At 36.1% G+C, this 20179-nt stretch overlaps 1 protein-coding gene across 1 annotated transcript in view; it reads right to left on the reverse strand.

The window, feature by feature from the left end:
• The window catches only part of SNTG1 (syntrophin gamma 1), a 913181-nt gene that overhangs the window by 54703 nt on the left and 838299 nt on the right, over positions 1-20179 (reverse strand). The window contains 2 exon segments of the mRNA XM_047727784.1: positions 1330-1422; positions 3927-4079. Coding sequence (XP_047583740.1) covers positions 1330-1422; positions 3927-4079 — 246 coding nt within the window.

Genomic DNA, 20179 nt, shown 5'->3' on the forward strand with positions numbered 1-20179 from the left:
TCAGTTGCTAGGTCATGAAAACTCCTAAGATCTCTAGACACCAGTCCACATCATACTTGACTGTGAGCTGTGGGACTGCACCATGGACTCCCATCTTTCCCAAGATCCAAAACCTCTTATTTTCAGGACACTGCCTTTCTCACACATTTATATCAATCTTGTTTTACTTGTATTTGTTTTTGAAAATTCTGTATAATGCTTGATTTTTAGGTAAGATAAAAGTTTCCCAGTAAGGATTACTCAGTAATCTTTAAAATTAGTGGGAAGGAATATATGGGTTTATTTCTTAGGCCATAATTTGATAAAGGAAAAAGTGGAGAGGATCTGAGGAATAGATTGTGTCATGGGAGGGAAAAGAATGTCCTCCATGGGGACCTGAACCCCAAGTCAGAAAATGCAGCAGTGACTCTGGTACTGGGAGATTATCAATGGGTGAGGGATCAGTTGTGTTTAAAGATTTTTTAGACATGACTATCCAAGAGGATTCCTTTCATCCTTCAATGTACATTCCTCTCAGAGGAAGATCTTTTGTGGAAAAGGTATCCAATCAGATTGCACAAGACCTTTCCAAGCTAAGTAAGAGTTAACAAGGGTTATATTTCCTGGCTAGAAATTCTAAACCCCAAATTCCTCCATACTATGATTCTAACATATTACCTATAAAACTAAACTCTAAAAAAATGTTTTCCCTGTTTGGATATTGGGGATACTGATGCAGAAAAAAATAATAATAAAGAAAGAAACCCTTTTTTAAAAAACATGTATTTGCCAGTTTTGGTCTCTTTGTGTTGTGTCTCCTTCAAATGTATGACAAGTCAATCTGATGAATGAATTTCCTTGTTAGACATGTCAGAAATTCAGCATCAATTTTACTCTTTAACTGATCGATGTTCTGTGAGGACATGTCAAATAAAGGAGGGAAAGGAAAAAAAAAAAAACTTGTGTTTGGAGAAAAAGAGATTTCCCTTAGTAAGATGCTAAACGTTTAGTAAAAGAGAATATATATATATATATATTCTCTTTTGCATACATTATTATAATGCATACATTAAAATATATTGTAAATTATAATGTATATATATTATACATATATATTCACTTTATACACTTAAAATGTTTTTTTGGAAACATGTTTGTTTCATTAAAAATTCAAGCTTTTGTGTTTCTATAAACAGAATAAAGCATGATTTTCTTCTATTAAAAAATGAGGATCTTAAGTTTGATACATGATAACCAATTAAAATGTTGACAGGAGTTAGAAGTTATTTCAGTCATTCTTACATTACAGTGTCTGCAGCACATTCCTCAGAGCTGATCTGAACACATTACCTTTGTTGCAGCATCAAAGCAGATAAATCCAGTGCTAAAGTCAATTGTGAGTCCCATTAGATGACTTTCTAGCACACATGCATATGTCTTGCACTAGGTAGAACAGAAAATACTGTTACTTTTCTTGTGATTGACCCAATATCAGTATTAACAGACAACATTTATCAAAGACTGTGTGACAGGTCCTAATAAGTTGTTTATACAATGCTAACTTAATATCAGCAATAATTGTATAAGAAACATAGTATTATTGACATCTTAATATTAATAAAGCTAGCTGAATAGGTTTTTCACCTGCCAAGAGGTATTCAGGACCACATATTCAATCCTGCTCCTTGTGAACTTGTCTTTATCTTGTGCTATACTGGCACCCTTTGCTATGTTGCCAATAAAACTGGTATAAAAATGTTTAAGTTTAGGGGCGCCTGGGTGGCTCAGTGGGTTAAAGCCTCTGCCTTCGGCTCAGGTCATGATCCCAGGGTCCTGGGATCGAGCCCCGCGTCGGGCTCTCTGCTCTGCGGGGAGCCTGCTTCCTCCTCTCTCTCTCTCTGCCTGCCTCTCTGCCTACTTGTGATCTCTCTCTGTCAAATAAATAAATAAAATCTTTAAAAAAAATGTTTAAGTTTAGGCAAGATTATGTTCTGTTGTTATATTTTATAGCTAAATATAATTGCATTTGGATTAAAACAAAAATGAACTATTAAAGGTTAAGATATTAGTCCAATTCTTGGCATATCAATTTCATGGATATTATTAAAAGAGAACTTTAAGGCACACAAACACAGATTCAGCAACCAAGGAAAAAAATATAAGAACATCTTTACCTTGAGAGTCTCTCATACAATGCTCATCCATGTGGTACAAGCTATTTTCTAAAGACATTTATCACTTGCTTCTTATTTGTATAAACCTACTGATTCTTCAAAAATCATCAATGATCTGCCTTCGGCTCAGGTCATGATCCCAGGGTCCTGGGATCGAGCCCCACATCAGGCTCTCTGCTCTGTGGGGAGCCTGCTTTCTCCCCTCTCTCTCTGCCTGCCTATCTGCCTACTTGTGATCTCTATCTGTCAAGTAAATAAATAAAATCTTTAAAAAAAAATCATCAATGACTTTTCACACTGAGATCAGATTAAATTATAATTTTACTTACATAAATATTTTGGAAAGACTACTAAAATAGAAATACTAAAATTTAACAATAATAAATATGAAATAAAAACTCAGGACTTATATGCTACATGATGCATCTTTTTGTCCACAGGCCAATTTTGTTTTCATTTAATTGCAAACTCTACTGGTATATTCAAATGAAGAAAAATGTTCATAATTCACAAGGAGGGAGAAAGGGAGGAAGAGAATGAGATAAACTGATCTCAAGCAAATTTTTAATACTAATCCTTACATCATATTTATAATACTGTATATAAAAGTACATTAAATGAATCACATTCTGACTATAATGATGGCTAAATGCATCAAGTTATCTTCACCAAAAACCTATACTCATGGCTTTAAGCCCAGTTACCAGAGTAAAGTTATAACCATGCCAAATTACCCCTTTGAAGTCAAGTTTTCAAAAACCAGCTCAAAAAATAAACTTAATGGGCCTTTTAACTTCAGTTTTGGGTCTAATTTTATTTGTTTAATGCATGGGTATATTCCATGCTTGTATCCACCCATTACTACCTTACTAAAACTACTGTCAATATTAAGAAATCTTCAAGGCTATCTCATGCCCACTAATTTAGACATAATGGCTTGCTATTCTTAATTACTATAATTTAAAAGAATATATCAGATGAAAACATCTTCATTACAGAACATTAAAATTTATCTCATTAAGTTCAGAATTACAAATGGAACTAATTCATCAATAATCACACATTTAGATCCTGGCTCTACAAATCCATTTACATATGGCAAGTGCATCACAACTGCTCAATTTTGCCATCAGTCTCTATCAGACAGACATCAGCCACAGAAGCAACATTTGGGAACTTTATCTATTCCATGGTCCCATGAATTGAAGAGGCTGAAGGTTCTGTGAAGTTTGACCTACATTTAACTTTACATTTAAGAAATAAAGCTTAATAAATATGCAGGGCAAATGCACTGTACTTCAGCTGGTAAACGAATAAAACAATCCCAGGCAAGCTATAACTAAGTGTGGGGAATGGCAAGCACATATCACTGCAATACAAGACAGCGTTAGTTGACCTAAGAAAACAGATGAAAGAAGTGCTATTGATGCTCACAAGTGGGATGAGTTTGAACAGGATAGTTGTGGCAATAGTGGTAATAATGGGCAGGAAAGACTGAAAATCAGGAAAATCTTGGCGATGATATGACCTCTGAAAAAAGTCTCAAATTACATGTATGATTTTGAAGGGTAGAGTTGAAGGGAATTATTTCTAGAAAAACCACAGTGAAAGAATGAAGCCATTCACGTTAAAAGTTGGGTGGTCGTGACTGGAGAACAGGAAATTACTTTGTAAATTAATTAAAATCATAGCATTTCTATTTAAGATTTAAATTCTAGGGAGCAGTCATGCATTTTTAGGAGTCACAGATCCTAAAATTTCACAGACTCTCACCTGTATCCGTTCCACCTCCAGAAAGGTTGCTGTTTGGAAGGCTCTTTCCCATTGGGCAAGGTCAGACTCTAACTCCACGGAGAAGTAGAGATCCTCCCCAGACTCAGATTGCACCGTGAAGCAGTGTTTCCGCCGGTCCAAAAGGTCACTGTCCTATGAAAACCTGGAGTTACACAGGCTGGCATACATCAATCCATATTGCTAACATGGCCATACCTTGAATCAATATTGACTAAATTCATGGTGGAGATGCCATTATCATAGAGATTATGATACAACTAAGTCTTCATTAAAAATGGCCATAGCAGCCTAAATTCCACATCCCAAATTCCATAACAAATGCATTTCTTTTCTGTATCAATGCTGAAGCATCCTCATGAAACAGAAGTGAAGATTTTGGCTTCTATGCTTACTAGCAATGTAGCTACCAAAAAGTACTTTACACATGAGATTCAGTTTTTACTGTGTGAAGGGATAACACAAACAATCTCCCTTTTTCCCTTACAGAGCTGTCAAGATGAAGTTAAATAATACTTACTAATATGTTTGCAAATTTTGAAAAGTTTAATAAGCATGATATTTCCTATTGAGTTGATTTATTTAACCCTTAAAGCACCATGACAGTATTCATTTATAAGAGAAATGGAAAAAAAAAATGAGTCTAGGTTATCTAAAAAAGTTGTTTTTAAAAGATACATATTTACCTTACTTATGTGACTGTATTTTATTGAGTCAAAAAAACTTTCACATGGCAATTTCTTGATCTTACTACAAGTTTTCAACTATGTTCACACATCTATGTGTATTTCAATTTCAGAGATGTTCAAAGAAAATACAGTTAAGAATTGATGAAATTTGGTAATCCCAGGCAATAAGTCAGATATAGCCTTTGAATCACATGTGGATTGTACTGAAAATGGTCAAAGATGAGTTAGTAACTTGTGTCTCCGTTTCTTATATGGAGTTACATAAAGGTATCATCATTAAGCACCCAAAATGTTAGAATTCTCTATTTTGGCAAGTGTTTTTAAAATAATAACTATTTTATTAGTAAGTTCAATCTTCTTTTTTTTCAAATTTGGATTCTTAAAATACTAGAGGAAGAGTGAATATATGGCAATAGTTCTTCTGATTGTAGAATTTAGCTTTGGTAACTGCTGCCAGAAGATACTCACAAGCTTAAGGAAGGCTAGATTCTCTTTGTATTTATGATTTTCCTATACTATTTCAAGGGGGGGGAAATGAAAACATATTATCTTCAAAAATATAGTACAATGGTAAATAATTATAAAGTAATTTTTAATCATTTAGAGCATATAATGTCTAGAGGAGCAGCAAAGACAGACATTAAATAAATTAGTACTAAGTAAATACATCAAGAACAATCAGTATAAGTGCCATTATAGAGAGTAACAACAGAAGTTTACATCAAATTATATGGGCAAGTTAGGGAAATGTCCTCTAGGATGCAAATTTCAAACAATGGCTGAAAGATGAGTGGAAGATTAAAGGTTGAATGGCCAGGAAGAGAACTTTGGCGGACAAAGAGGCTGGTATCGGTAGAGGCCTGAAGCAAAAGCCTCAGGTATGTTCCAGAAATCCAGAGAACAGAGAAGAGAGAGGTTGTTGAGAGCCAACACTGGGAAAGGAGATGAGTCACTGGACAGATCATGAATTTTGGACTTTAACATAAGCGTAATGACAAGCCGCTATATATATATATATATATATATATAAAATAGCAAATCCTCTATTTATGTTGTATATATTTCTACTTCTCTATTACTTATTTGAATTGATAACCTTGGCGCAAAAACTGTAACTAAATACTACAGAATTTCTGGAAACCCCTCCAGTTTCATGGTTTATTCAATGGGCCTTAACTTTCCTTGTAATATAAAGTTGTAACAAAATAATCAATGTCATTAATAGCCAGAAAACTTTTGGTATTTTTCCTTCTCCTAAGTTGCATGTTGCCATTAAATCTTAAAATAATATTCATTTAAGATTTTCTGTTTTCTTGGCAGTAAACTCTTTGAAAACTTGAATTAGCATCTTCAATTACATTACCTAAGCACTGAAGCTCTCAGAGATAGAATCCTCTATTTAACTCTGAAAATATAAGTTGGACATCTATGAACACATGTGGTTTTTGTCATTTGCTGCTTATAGAACACTCGTCATGCACTGACTCGAACGATAACTGCTATGGGCATCCAGGCACTCAATCGTTACAGTTTACTGTGTAAGGACCTACTTTATTGTCCCTGCTCCCCTTCCTCCAGGGGACTTAAAAACAAGTCCCAGAAACCAGCTCCAGCTGTGGAGGCCAGGAAAAACAAGGCTGTACCCACCTCGAGTCTAGCCCTGACATAAGTACAGCCATCTTGGCAAAGCAAAAGCCGGCACCTTGCACTGTAAGAGTGGGTTAGCAGAAGAATGGCCATCCTGAAGGCCGGGAAGCCATTTTACTGAGCGTCCCTAACCAGCCCACACGCACACATAACTTGAGATAAGAGAAAGTAGCTAAAACCTAGGAAACAACTTAATCGTATACCACCAGGGCGGTTAGGTGATGGCGCCACAGGGACCAAATATTAAAGAAAAACAAATAGTTAACTTGCAGAGATCACAATCCTGCAAGACAGGAGTCTCCCTTGGTTTGCAAATGTCCGAGTGATTTACAACAAAAAGGGCTATCTCTTCAATGGCCCAATTTCCAGAGACAAATGGCTCAGTTCTTCAAGGCCTAAGGTCGCCCTCCCCACCATAAAACTGAGGGAGGCTGAGGCAGAAGAAAATATAAATAAAGTTAAATTTCTTCTAAGCCTAAATCTCACTTAACCACCAGGATGGCGCCAGGGTGATGCCGGGGTGGCAAAAGGTTAAATAAAGTTAAACCGTCAAAGTGGGGTGCAAGATATGTATGTAGCTATGGGAAAGTGCCTTGAAAATGCTATATAAACCCTTGGCTTTGAGTGCTCGGGGTCCTTGTTGAAACCCGCTGCGCCTGGCGGATACTTGGACCCCAGCTAGCTGGAAATAAACCTCGCTGTGTGACTTGCATTATCCAGAGTGTTCTCTGTCTAATTGAGGGGTGGTCGACTCCGTACCCTAACAACTGAGGGAGACAAGTATGTAAAAATAATAAAAAGCATCATGACAGTTGTATACAGCTAAAGTGCTAAGGAAACAGAATAAGTAGCAATAAATCATTCTTGAAAGTGGAAAGGAGAAAATTTTATTCTAGGAAGAGATCGCCTTATCATCAAGGACTTGGAGACTCCTGCAAGAGCAATCGGCTGCAAGACTCATGGGCTCAGGTGCTCCTGCTAAGAAATGCACATTACTGCCTGTGCCATAAAAACCCCTTGAAGCGTTTAAGGCGAGAAAGAGGCAGAGTACACTGCTTTACAGAAGGAAGATGGGAAGAGTAACATGTTGGAATCCTTTTTTAGAAGTATAGTGAAGAGCGATTATAGCTCAAGCATTTGAAAGAGCTGCTTTAAAAGTAATCATCCAAAATATCCATACTCCTCTGTCTCTCCCTCATGCTGTCTACTGGAGTGCACCTGCTATAGTGATAAGAACACAGGCTGTAGCCTCAGATGCTGTCTGGATTCAAATCTCAACTCTTGCATGTAATAGGATGTGCTAAGATAATGCATATACATTTTAGCATAGTTTCTGACATCAATATCATGTTGATATTTAATAAAATAACTATATATGTCATTCCTTAATCTCTACTTCCTTAACTTGCTCTCCAAACACTTTGTTTATCTTTAGTCAGAGTGTGAGTTTGGTCCCAGTAGGAACAGTAGCCTCTGTAATCGCTACTCATTGGAAAGTATCGCTTACTTAATGGTAATAAAATAACAGCTATACACATCTTGAGCACTATTTTTGTGCATTGATCTCATTTTCCATTTCCCCTTCAGAAGTAACCTCTAGTTTTTTTATATTTATTTCAGGTCTTCTGGACACTTTCTGCAGACTAATATCCAAATCTTAGGATTTGTCTCAGATTCACAAAGCAATATTACACAGAAACAACATACTACAGCTATGTTTGCTATTAATATATATGCTTTTCCAAGGTATTCAGAGGACAATAGTAAAACCAAAACATTTTTTTAACTTAAATAAATAAATAAATAAACTATGTGTTTAGAATAATTATTGAGAGCTAGACATAGCCAGCCATAAATTTTCTATTGTACTTTAAACATGTAAGATTAAAGGCAGAAAATGCTGCCAAAAATCAGCGAGTTATCTCTATGGCAAAGCTTCCACATATATTTATATGGTTTCTTCTCTTCTTGACACTGCAACTGTTTCATCCGGTATTTGCTAATCTGGCAAGTCACTTGTTTCACACTTTTCCAACTATACTTATTATTGTTCTAATAATAGATATTTTTTTCTTCAAGTTAATTACATTTGTGGATTTGAAAATGCAAATAAAAAACGAATGGGGAGATGAAGGATAAATATTTTTGCATTGTTATATTAAATATAAGCTACTTTATAAATTACATGACTTAACTAATATGTTTTTGACTGTTATGTTTGCTATTGCTTCTTTTACTTGGACTTACAGGGAATAAGAAAATCGTTCAATCATTAGGCATGATTATGTAAAACAAATAAAAATTTAAAAAAACATGTATTTTTAATAAAATGTACATTTTATACATTTATACAATGTATATTTTAAAATACATTTAAAAAATATATTTTTAATAAAACAGGAAGAGGAGACCCAGAAAGTGTTCTTTAGCTACAAATAATAATTTCTATTTTTTGCAAATATTTTAGTGACTAAAAATGAGAGGGAAACACATACCATCAAAATTAAATTTTACCAATTAATTTTGAATTAGACTTTCAAGAATGAGTGAGTCTCTAAAGGGACTTATTAAATCTACATCAAGTCCTGTACAAAAAATGATACTTTTAATGGCATTATAATACTATTTTAGATGTTAGATGCTGAAAAATAAAATCAAACCAAGTGAGCGATCTATGCAGTATGTTAATTCTCTTTTTTTGGATTTTAGTTGCCTTATCTGGGAAAGGAATAAAACTTTAAATCTCTTTGTTCTTCTTAGGCAATTGGAATTCCTGATATAAATGGACATAATAAAAAAAATTTCAGAAAAAAACAGAAAGCATATCTTTCAAATATAATCTCTAAATTAATCTGTATAATAATCCATTAGAACAGGCTAACATCCTCATTTCCCTGATGAGGGAACTAGGTCTAGGACATAGTGGTCAACCCCCCCCCACTTTTAAAACCTCTTTGGCCCTAGGGATTAAGATTCCATCAGTTTGGAAGCCATTCAGCTTAAATATGAACGTCAATTTTACCACTTCTTTTCACATCTCTTAGAATCAGTTTAGGCATTTTTAAAAAGGGGATGATAGTACCTTTCTCAAGGTTCTTAAAGATTAAATGAGTTGATATGTGTATATCACTTAGGAAAGTAATAAGCACATACTAGTGCTCCGTACTATCACCAATATCACATAATATCACTAATAGTCACAATATTAGCCATCACTAATATTGACCATTACTAAAAATCTGGAGTAGATCAGACTCCAAATCTTGTGTACATTTTAGTGCGTGCACACACACACACACCTTTCTCTGTAATACAGTGTAATATTGGTATGGTAGAAGGTAGAATATATAAGGGCAGTCAGGAAGGTTTCATTTTCTAACAAAATTTACTACCAGTATTCACATTGAAAGGGAAACATGTTTACCATAACTGTTTATTATATGGGCAAACTTCACTCTTGCCATTCTCTAGATATCTGTGTGTGCTATATGCGTATGTGCCTACTTGGGTGTGTAAATTTGGATCCAATTTAAAACAGCTTCCTAAATGTTAATTAATCTTGAATCCTTATAGATATTCATGTACTGTTCCTGTTAAAAAATATCTTCCCTTGAGAAATATTGTATATATTATAAAATCCTTTTAGGCATCCCATTATCCAGTTTATACTGGGAACATTAAGGTTTGGAAAGGTCCAATAACCTAAACAAGTATACATACAGAAAATTCAGAGAGTCTAAAACCCTATCCCACAGGGTTAATGAAGTTGAAACTACCAGAAAGTTTAAAGCTTGTTTTTCAGAGACTTGTTTCCCACTACTCAGCTATTGTATGTTTTCAGATCCCACTAACAAACCCACTGGCTGTCTCTGCAGAAGCCTGGACCCCAGGTCAACTGATGTGGTTCCAGTCCCTGAACAAGCAAAGCCCTGCATTCCTTAGCAGAGAATTCCTTAGTAGCCCAAGACCCCATCTGACTTATATTGTCTCTGGGAGCAAACGCAGGGCCCTTTCTTTGTCCTAGACAACCTCCTGATGTTAGTGGCTGAATTTTGCCTTGCTGTTGAGTGGGAAACAACGGCAGAAGAATGCAGATTAAATGAAATATCCTTGTAAGCAGCCCATTGACAAACACTTGAGGCAGACAGAGTATAATGTTCCTTCAGGAAGCTTCCAACTCTCTTATTGCTAATGTCTAGCTAGAGGGAAAATAACCTTGATTTGACAATAGCAACACCTCTGGTATCTTGTGAGTCTTCTTTGGCAAAGGAAACCCTTTTGAAACTTCCCTAACCCTAAAGTATATAAGCAGATGCTCCTCACAATCCTGGGACAGCAGTTCTTTATGCCCACAGTCCTGTCCCCATGCTTTCATGAAACCACTTTTCTGTACCGAAGATGTTTCAGTAATTCTTTCTTGGCCGTTGGCTCCTGACCCCAACAACACTAATCCAAAAACACATTACTCTGATGTTAAGTCTCCACCTCAAAGTGAATGGGGTATATGTTACATAAAGGTTTGCTCAATGTGCATGTTCCATCTTTCCTCGTGGATAGCCATATATCTCTCCACCCTTTTCACCAATATGCATGTAATCTCTTACCCTGAATTTCTCCTTAAACACCTCATTCCCTCCTAGCCAGTGTCTTTTAAATACTGGTTTTCAAGCAGCAAGCAGCCTGATGGGACGGGAAATAATTCTAGGGTGTATAGGCAAAATATGTTTTAAAAAATATACTCAGTTTTCACAATTTTTTTCTGATTAGATTAGATATTCTAAGATTAGAATTCTTAGGTTCAAAACATATTTGGATGGGGGAAGTAGCTTAAATAATATACATGTGGGACATATTACCCCAGACCACCATGAACCTAACAAACAGGTAATCTAAAAGGACAAGCATCCATCTTGTCACTGGAATTGACATGACTCAGATGCAAAAACATTAACTGTTATCTTGGAGCAAACCCCAGGTTGTTTTTCCTGGCTCTTTTAGGTGGGAATACATTGATCCCAGCAACTTCCTGTGCTTCCAACATGCCCCTTAGTTTACAGTATTTATAAGAATTCTCTTGTTTAAATCTGTACACACTTCAGGGCTTAAATCTCTTTCTTTGGTTAAATATGTGTTAGATTTAGCTTCCTATAGGAAATTTAGGGAAGCAAAGCCCTATCTGAAGGGAAAAAAAAAAAAAAAGGAGTTTCAGGAAATACAGCTAGGTCATGTGGGAAAATACTATGCACCTTCAAAGGGAAAATATTTTTTTATATGAAAATGATTTTACAAAGTAGATGGCACATAAAGGGCATATAATTATCAAAGGAAACTTAATCCTCATGTTTGATTTGCATTCTTGATTTCTTATTAAGTATACTTGAATCATTTTTCATTATTATTTTGATTGGTATCAGCATTTTCTCTAAGACAGTTATTGAAATTAGTAGAAATTTTACCACCATAAATTACAATTACTAGAAACAGAAAAACAAGCAATAGACACAGAAAACAATGCAGTTAATTTTTATAATATTACTAAGAGAGACTTTTTAAAAAATTACCTATTGAAATTAATGATTTCAATTAATAGTTATAAAATTCATCTTCCAGATTTCAACTTGAATATTTTGTTTCTTGGGATGATTATATCATACTAAAGATCCTCAGATCTGTGCTTAGAAATCCATGCTTCCACTGGAAGAGGATATGGTTTTCTGGATAAAAAGCTTTCCGGGGGAAAGGGGTGTGGAAGGGGTGGAAATTATAACTTGTTACTATAAATGTGGATATCCTAGGGTCATAAAAACTAGGAATTGTGACTGTTCATTTGTTCCTGCTTTCAAGTAATAATCCAAACAATCCCACCTTTAAATATATTCAAAGAATAAAATCCTAATTCTTGGCCTTTAATAGTTAGTATGTAAAGATCATCTTTTCAACTTCTAGTATTCCTTTTTTTTTTAAGATTTTATTTATTTATTTGACAGACAGAGATCACAAGTAGGCAGAGAGGCAGGCAGAGAGAGGGGGAAGCAGGGTCCCAATGTGGGGCTCAATCCTAGGACCCTGGAATCATGACCTAAGCTGAAGACAGAGGCTTTAACCCACTGAGCCACCCAAGAACCTCTTGGTATTTCCTTTTTGAAATGAAATCCCTCATACTGCAGTTTATAATACTTTTTTTCTTAATCTTTCTTCAAATGTGATTAAAAACAGGTGGTCATCACTTTTTAAAAAGTAACTTTGTATATCCTTGAGGACAATTATCAAGTCACCTCTCAGCTTTTCCTTTATAAAACCAAATGATATAAATTCTTTTACATTTTCTCATAACTCCTAAAACATAGGTGCTATGTTTTAGGATTTAATTATCATAATGTCTCTCTATTGCAACCTCTCTAACTTTTTCTAATCCTGCAAGTAGTAAAAGCCAACAAGTAGCCAGAATGGACTAGTGGATCTAACCAAAATGAGATATAAAGGGAACTACTTGCATCTCCTAAAATTACATTTCTGTTTATATCCCCTAGTATACTGTATTAGTGCTATGTCTGGGGACATGTAAAAAGTGCAGATCATTGTGGGAAGTGCTATTTGGACTAGCAAACCTCTCATAAAATGTGTTCAATTAAACCTGCACATTCTGTCAGATGAAGGGGAAGTTTTGAATCCAAACTGCTCAATTAATACTCACGAGTATAGATAATATAATCTTACTCCTGGCTTCTGAGTTGTCTTCTAAAGAGCAGCTCAAAATAAAACAGAGTTCTATTTACAGCTCAATACCATGAGATGTTGTCTTTTCTTAAAATTCTATTGTCATTTCCTGACTTGTTAATTTTAGCCATTCTGACTGGTGTGAGGTGATATCTCAAGGATGCGGAGAAAGGGGAACCCTCCTACGCTACTGGTGGGAATGCAAGCTGGTGCAACCACTCTGGAAAACAGCATGGAGGTTCCTCAAAATGTTGAAAATAGAACTACCCTATGACCCAGCAATTGCACTACAGGGTATTTACCCTAAAGATACAAACGTAGTGATCCGAAGGGGCACGTACACCCGAATGTTTATAGCAGCAATGTCTACAATAGCCAAACTATGGAAAGAACCTAGATGTCCATCAACAGATGAATGGATAAAGAAGATGTGGTATATATAGAAAGAATACTATGCAGCCATCAAAAGAAATGAAATCTTGCCATTTGCGATGAAGTAGATGGAACTAGAGGGTATCATGCTTAGCGAAATAAGTCAATCGGAGAAAGACAACTATCATATGATCTCCCTTATATGAGGAAGTGGATATGCAACATGGGGGGTTAAGGGGGTAGGAGAAGAATAAATGAAACAAGATGGGATTGGGAGGGAGACAAACCATAAGTGACTCTTAATCTCACAAAACAAACTGAGGGCTGCTGGGGGGAGGGGGGTTGGGAGGGGGGGTGGGGTTATGGACATTGGAGAGGGTATGCGCTATGGTGAGTGCTGTGAAGTGTGTAAACCAGGTGATTCACAGACCTGTACCCCTGGGGATAAAAATATATTATATGTTCATAAAAAAATAAAAAAATTAAAAAAAATTCTATTGTCATTTCTTTTAAACAACACAAATAACTTTCAACCTTTCAAGAAGAGTTCAATATTGCATATATACACTGCTGTCTCAGAACATATTTTACCTTTGTCCTATACCAATGTCCATGGATATTCAGCTGACATTCAATCAAAAAAGGATTCCACGCCTGTTACATGCCGGGCACTGTTCTGGTGTGGAGACATATCTCCATGCAAAACAGATGACATCTATGCCTCATGGAGATTTGTTTTGAGTGAGAATGAAACTAACCATATAGCAAACAAAAAAAAACACATTAACCATAATGTGTCAGATGCTGATAAAGCCCGTTTAAAGCATGTGGCAATGTTACCTCAGGGGGCATTGCCATTTATATAAAATGATTAAAAAAGGGCTCTCTAAGGACATGACATTTGAGGAGAGGCATAAAGTAAAAGAATACAATATTTAAAATATTTGGGGAGGATAGAAACAAGCTCTAAAACATCATCATAGCACTGGAGGGTTAGGAGAAGGTAGCAAGCCACTAAAGCAGACAGTTGGATAGCTGAGCAAAGTGTGCAGGAGATCTTACAGTGTTCTGTTTTTGTCATGAAAGCCTTGGATTTTACTTTGACTCAGCTGAAAGCTAATAGGAGACAAGGTTAAGTCAGAAAAACAGACAAAACCCGCTGAGATTAACACAGGTGAGACACGAAGGTGAGCCACTGTTATAACATCAGTTTAGAGTATATTTTGCTCATCAGATAAGGGTCTGGGAGAAAAAGACTTCAGGATGATACCGAGTTCTTGGAAGTAAATAACCAGAATGCCAAAGTTAGAATGGCCATTAGCTGAGGTGGGCATATGGAGAGTGGGAGGACTTAAGTTTGAGATGCCTATGAGACATCCATCTGGAGGGATCTAAAAGGCCATAAATGGAGGAGAGAGCTCTCCATGAATTCATACTTATTGGTATATAAATGGCATTTATAGCAATGAAACTAGCAATTGGTTAGGAACAGCTAAGTAATAGACTCTTTGGGGGTGCCTGGGTGGCTCAGTCTTGGTTAAGTGACCAACTTGGTTAAGTGATTGACTCCCGGTTTTGGCTCAGTTCATAATCTCACGGGTTATGAGATTGAGCTCTGCATCTGGCTCCACACTCAGCAGGGAGTCTTCTTGAAGATTTCCTCACTCTACCCCTCCCCCAACTTGTGTGCCTGCTCTTACTTGCTCTCAATCACTCTTTAAAAAGAAATAAATACATTTTTTAAAAAAAGAGTCTTTAAAGAACCATAAGCATTGCTGGATCATTCTGAGTAGCTTTTGGTCCTCTTGCATTATTCTACATAATAGTGCAAACATCAAAACATATTTTAAGACTACGTTTCCTTTTGCACATACAAAAATAACGTTATTGTCATTTTTACACATTTCTGTTGAATAGAAAATAGGTTATACATGATATATGTAAGTATATATAACAATGCATAATTTAAACTATAAAGTACTGCATATATATACATATATACATACATATATGTCCTAATGAAATGTTTTAATATACATAATATTGTTGGAAAACAGATGTTATGAAAATAATTGAATGTGGTATAACTCAGAGCCATCATTTACATGTGGAATAAAACATCTCTCTCTCCCTCCCATTGTAAATAATTTTTTTCTATTTCTGGCATTTAAAGACCATATGACCTGTAATGTTCATGTTATCAGTTTATGTTTCTGCATCAAAAAACTACGACCATATAACCTTCATAACCCTAATTTTACATAAATACAAAGCATGCAAATATTTTTTGGTCCAAAATAATTTTTATTTCTGCAATTCAGTTGGGAAATCTTCTTAGTCAATGTCTACAACTGATCTATTCTGTGGCATTTATTGTATTAGTTTTCAAATTATCAGAGCAATTAATAAATATATCCTATGTTAATTTATCTTTAGATTCAGGACACCTGGGTGGCTCAGTGGGTTAAGCCTCTGCCTTCGGCTCAGGTCATGATCCCAGGGTCCTGGGATCGAGCCCCACATCGGGCTCTCTGCTCAGCGGGGAGCCTGCTTCCCCCTCTCTCTCTCTGCCTGCCTCTCTGCCTACTTGTGATCTCTGTCTGTCAAATAAATTTAAAAAATTATCTTTAGATTAGATGGTTATTATTTTTGTTTATTTGCAAGCGGCTCCCCAAGAACAAGAGGAATGGGAATTAGACAAAGCAAACAAAATTAATTCTGAAATTTTTAAAAGATTTTATTTATTTGTTTGAGAGAGAGAGAGTGTGCGCAGAAACAGGGGAAAGGCAGAGGGAGAGAGAAAGGGAGAAGTAGACTCTCCACTGAGCAGGGAGCCCCACTCAAGGCCTGATCCCAGGCCCCTGGGGTCATGACCTGAGCTGATGGCAGACGCTTGACGGCAGACGCTTGACCAACTGAACTACCCAGACACCCCAAATTCCTAATATTTGTTAAATTCTATTTCTTATGTTTGTACACACTATCTTTTGGTCATTCTGATGGAATGTCACTGAAGAGAGGAAGACTGTCCCCTACAGGCCATTTACTGTCCTGAGAGTAAACTGAGCTGAGTGTGAGCACATACCTGCTCCATTCTCACACTCAGTCTCATTTCTGTGTTGCAGTTCAATGCTTCCATGTCACCAGGGACCTAGGATGCTCCAAAGTATGGGTGGGGACAGTTTTTGATACTGTTTAATAACTTTTTACCCACAATAGAACTTCTTTCAAAATGGGAACCAATCCTCTCAAACTCTGCTGCTACTTTAACTAAGTTTATGTAATATTCTAATTCTTTTGTTGTCATCTTAACAATCTTCACAGCATCATCACCAGGAGTAGTTTCCATCTCAAGAAACCACTTCCTTTGCTCATCCATAAGAAGTAACTCCTTATCCATTAAAGTTTTATCATGAGATTGGACCAATTCAGTCACATCTTCAGACTCCATTTCTAATTCTTTTTTTTTTAAAGATTTTATTTATTTATTTGATGGAGAGAGAGATCACAAGTAGACAGAGAGGCAGACAGAGAGAGAGAGAGAGGGAAGCAGGCTCCCTGCTGAGCAGAGAGCCCGATGCGGGACTCGATCCCAGGACCCGGAGATGATGACCTGAGCCGAAGGCAGTGGCTTAACCCACTGAGCCACCCAGGTGCCCTCCATTTCTAATTCTAATTGTATGTATTTTCACCACATTTATAGTTATTGGCTGCACTGAAGTCATGAACCCCTCAAAGTCATCCACGATGACTGGAGTCAACTTCTTCCAAACTCCTATTAATGTTGATATTTTGGCTTCTTCCCATTAATCACAAATGTTCTTAATGGCATCCAGGATGGTGAATCCTTTCCAGGAGACTTTCCATTTACCTTGCCCAGATCCATCAGAGGAATCACTATCTATGGCAGAGATAGCTTTACAAAATGTATTTCTTAAAAAGTAAGACTTGAAAGTTGAAATTGCTCCTTGGTCAATGGGCTGCATAATGAATATTATGTTAGCAAGCATGAAAACAACATTGCAATATTAACATCAGAGATCACTGATCAAAGACCACTATAACAAATATAATAAGGATGAAATAATTTGAAATATTGTGGGGTGCCTGGGTGGCTCAGTCATTAAGTGTCTGCCTTCGGCTTGGGTCATGATCCCAGGGTCCTGGGTTTGAGCCCCACATTGAGCTTCTTGCTCAGCTGGAAGCCTGCTTCTCCCTCTCCCACTCCCCCTATTTGTGTTCCGTCTCTCGCTGTCTCTCTCTCTGGTAAATAAATGAATAAAATCTCTTTAAAAATAATAATAATGAACCTGGCAATTCACAGACCTGTACCCCTGGGGCTAACAATACATTAAATGTTAATAAAAAAATTAAAAAAAAAAATAATGAAAAAATGTTAAATATTGTGAGAATTACCAAAATGTAGCACAGAGACAGGCAGTGAGAAAATGTTGGAAAAATGTCACCCAAGAGACTTGCTTAGTGCAAGGTTGGCACACACTTTCGATTTCTAAAAGACACAGAATTTACAAAGCTCAATATAAAGTAAAGCACAATAAAATGAGATTTGCCATATTATACAAATATTCTTATATGAATTGCAAATGTTATATGAGAACACCAAGAGGATGACACTATTTGATGTATACTGTTTGAATTATTATATTATTATTATTATATTAAGCAAGTCTTTAAAATAAAATTGGCTATACATATAAAACCCTTTTTGTAGAATCTGTGTGCACTTCATGTTTGTTCTCTTCCTACTACTGGTATACAAGATGGGTCAATAGGTTGTTGGAATCACAAATGATGGAATCATTTACCACCCACAAAAGAATTCTAATAACTAAGGGTAGTGGAGAAAGAACATTGCCTTGGTGTTCAATTGATCAAGGTTGTATTTCCATATATGTTAACAGACTGTTCAAAAATTGGCACAGGGAATGGATGTCACCAAAGTACCCTATTGCACAGAAAGATGTCTGTTAATGACTTCAATACAGGATACATTGCTGATCAATTTTTTTTCCATTGGATAAGAGTCTTATTTCTGGTCTCTGGGACATTCCTTATTTCTCCTTCTATAATGTGTATGGTTGCAATAGAACCTGGTATAACACCAGAGAAAAGTAACTGCCAAGAGTTATAAAATTAGTCTAATTCTAGTTCATCATCATGGCATACTTTTCAAGAGAAATTTAGAGACAGAAATCACTCATATGTGGAACATAAGGAATAGCGTGGAGGACCAAAGGGGAAGGGAGGGAAAACTGAATGGGAAGAAATCAGAGAGGGAGACAAATCATGAGAGACTCTGGACTACAGGAAAAAAACTGAGGGTTACAGAGGGAAAGGAGGGGAGGGATAGGGTAACCAGGTGATCGGTATTAAGGAGGGCATGTGTTGTGATGAACACTGGATGTTATATGCAAATAATGAATCATTAAACACTACATCAAAAACTAATGATGTACTATATGTTGCTAACTAAACATAATACAAAAATACTGAAAAAAAGAAATCCCTAATAGTTTTTCCAGTGCTGATTAAGTGCCCTTTCTTAGCATACTTATTCATACCAATAACTTTTTAAAGTAGCTATAATTGGGGCGCCTGGGTGGCTCAGTGGGTTAAAGCCGCTGCCTTCGGCTCAGGTCATGATCCCAGGGTCCTGGGATCGAGCCCCGCATCGGGCTCTCTGCTCAGCAGGGAGCCTGCTTCCCTTCCTCTCTCTCTCTGCCTGCCTCTCTGCCTACTTGTGATCTCTGTCTGTCAAATAAAATAAATAAAAAAAATCTTTAAAAAAAAATAAAAAAAAGTAGCTATAATTATAATTCCTGACTTAAGGGTGATAATTCTAGAATAAAGAAAATGAAGTGATTTATCAATGATATACTGCTGGGAATTATTGGGTCCAGAAGTCAAGCTTCAGTAATCTGATGCTGATTCATACTAATTAATCTGATAATCCTGTTAATTTGGCATATAGAAACTAGACAATAATAGTACATAGTGAATGGCTGAAGGATGAATACACCTTAGGGAAGCAAAACTAAAAGTAGTGAAGTTATTTATTGAAATAAAAGCAGCCATAACTCTCTTCCTAAGAATTATGTTAGTTCCTATTAAGATCATTGGCTGTTTTTCAGAGAAAACATGACATAGTAAAAAAATGAATAATTGTATAGTAATGCAAAAGCACAATTGAAATTTTTTCCATGTTTTGATAAAACAAAAAATATATCAAATAGTTATTATTTCCAAAACATCATAATCAATATCTCCAGAGCACAAAATGACAAAACACATCCTCCAACACAGACAAATACATAAACACACATATGCATGTTTATATATCTATATCTTTGGAAAGGAAAACCTTTCACAGGAGTGAATAATTTTTCTCCTAATTATGTTTTGTTGGCCACAACAAATTGGAATCCTATAAAGTATTTTCTCAATAAATAGTTTTTTAAAAAGTTAGGAACAAGGATCATTTTGTCAAGATCCAACTGTTGATAGATGTAAACCCTCTAATACTGTTGGTGGGAATGCAAACTGGTGCAGCGACTCAGGAAAACAGTATGGGGGTTCCTCAAAAGGCTAAAAATAAAACTACCCAGGGATGCCTGGGTGGCTCAGTTGGCTAAATGTCTGTTTCAGGTCATGATCCTTCAGTTCAGGTCATAATCCCAGGGTCCTGGGATAGAGTCCTGCATTAGACTCCTTATTTAGTAGGGAGTCTGCTTATCCCTCTGCCTGCTACTCCCACTGCTTGTGCTCTCTCTCTCTCTGACAAATAAATAA

This window comes from Lutra lutra, chromosome 4 (assembly GCF_902655055.1).
Source record: "Lutra lutra chromosome 4, mLutLut1.2, whole genome shotgun sequence".
Classification (NCBI taxonomy): Eukaryota; Metazoa; Chordata; class Mammalia; order Carnivora; family Mustelidae; genus Lutra; species Lutra lutra.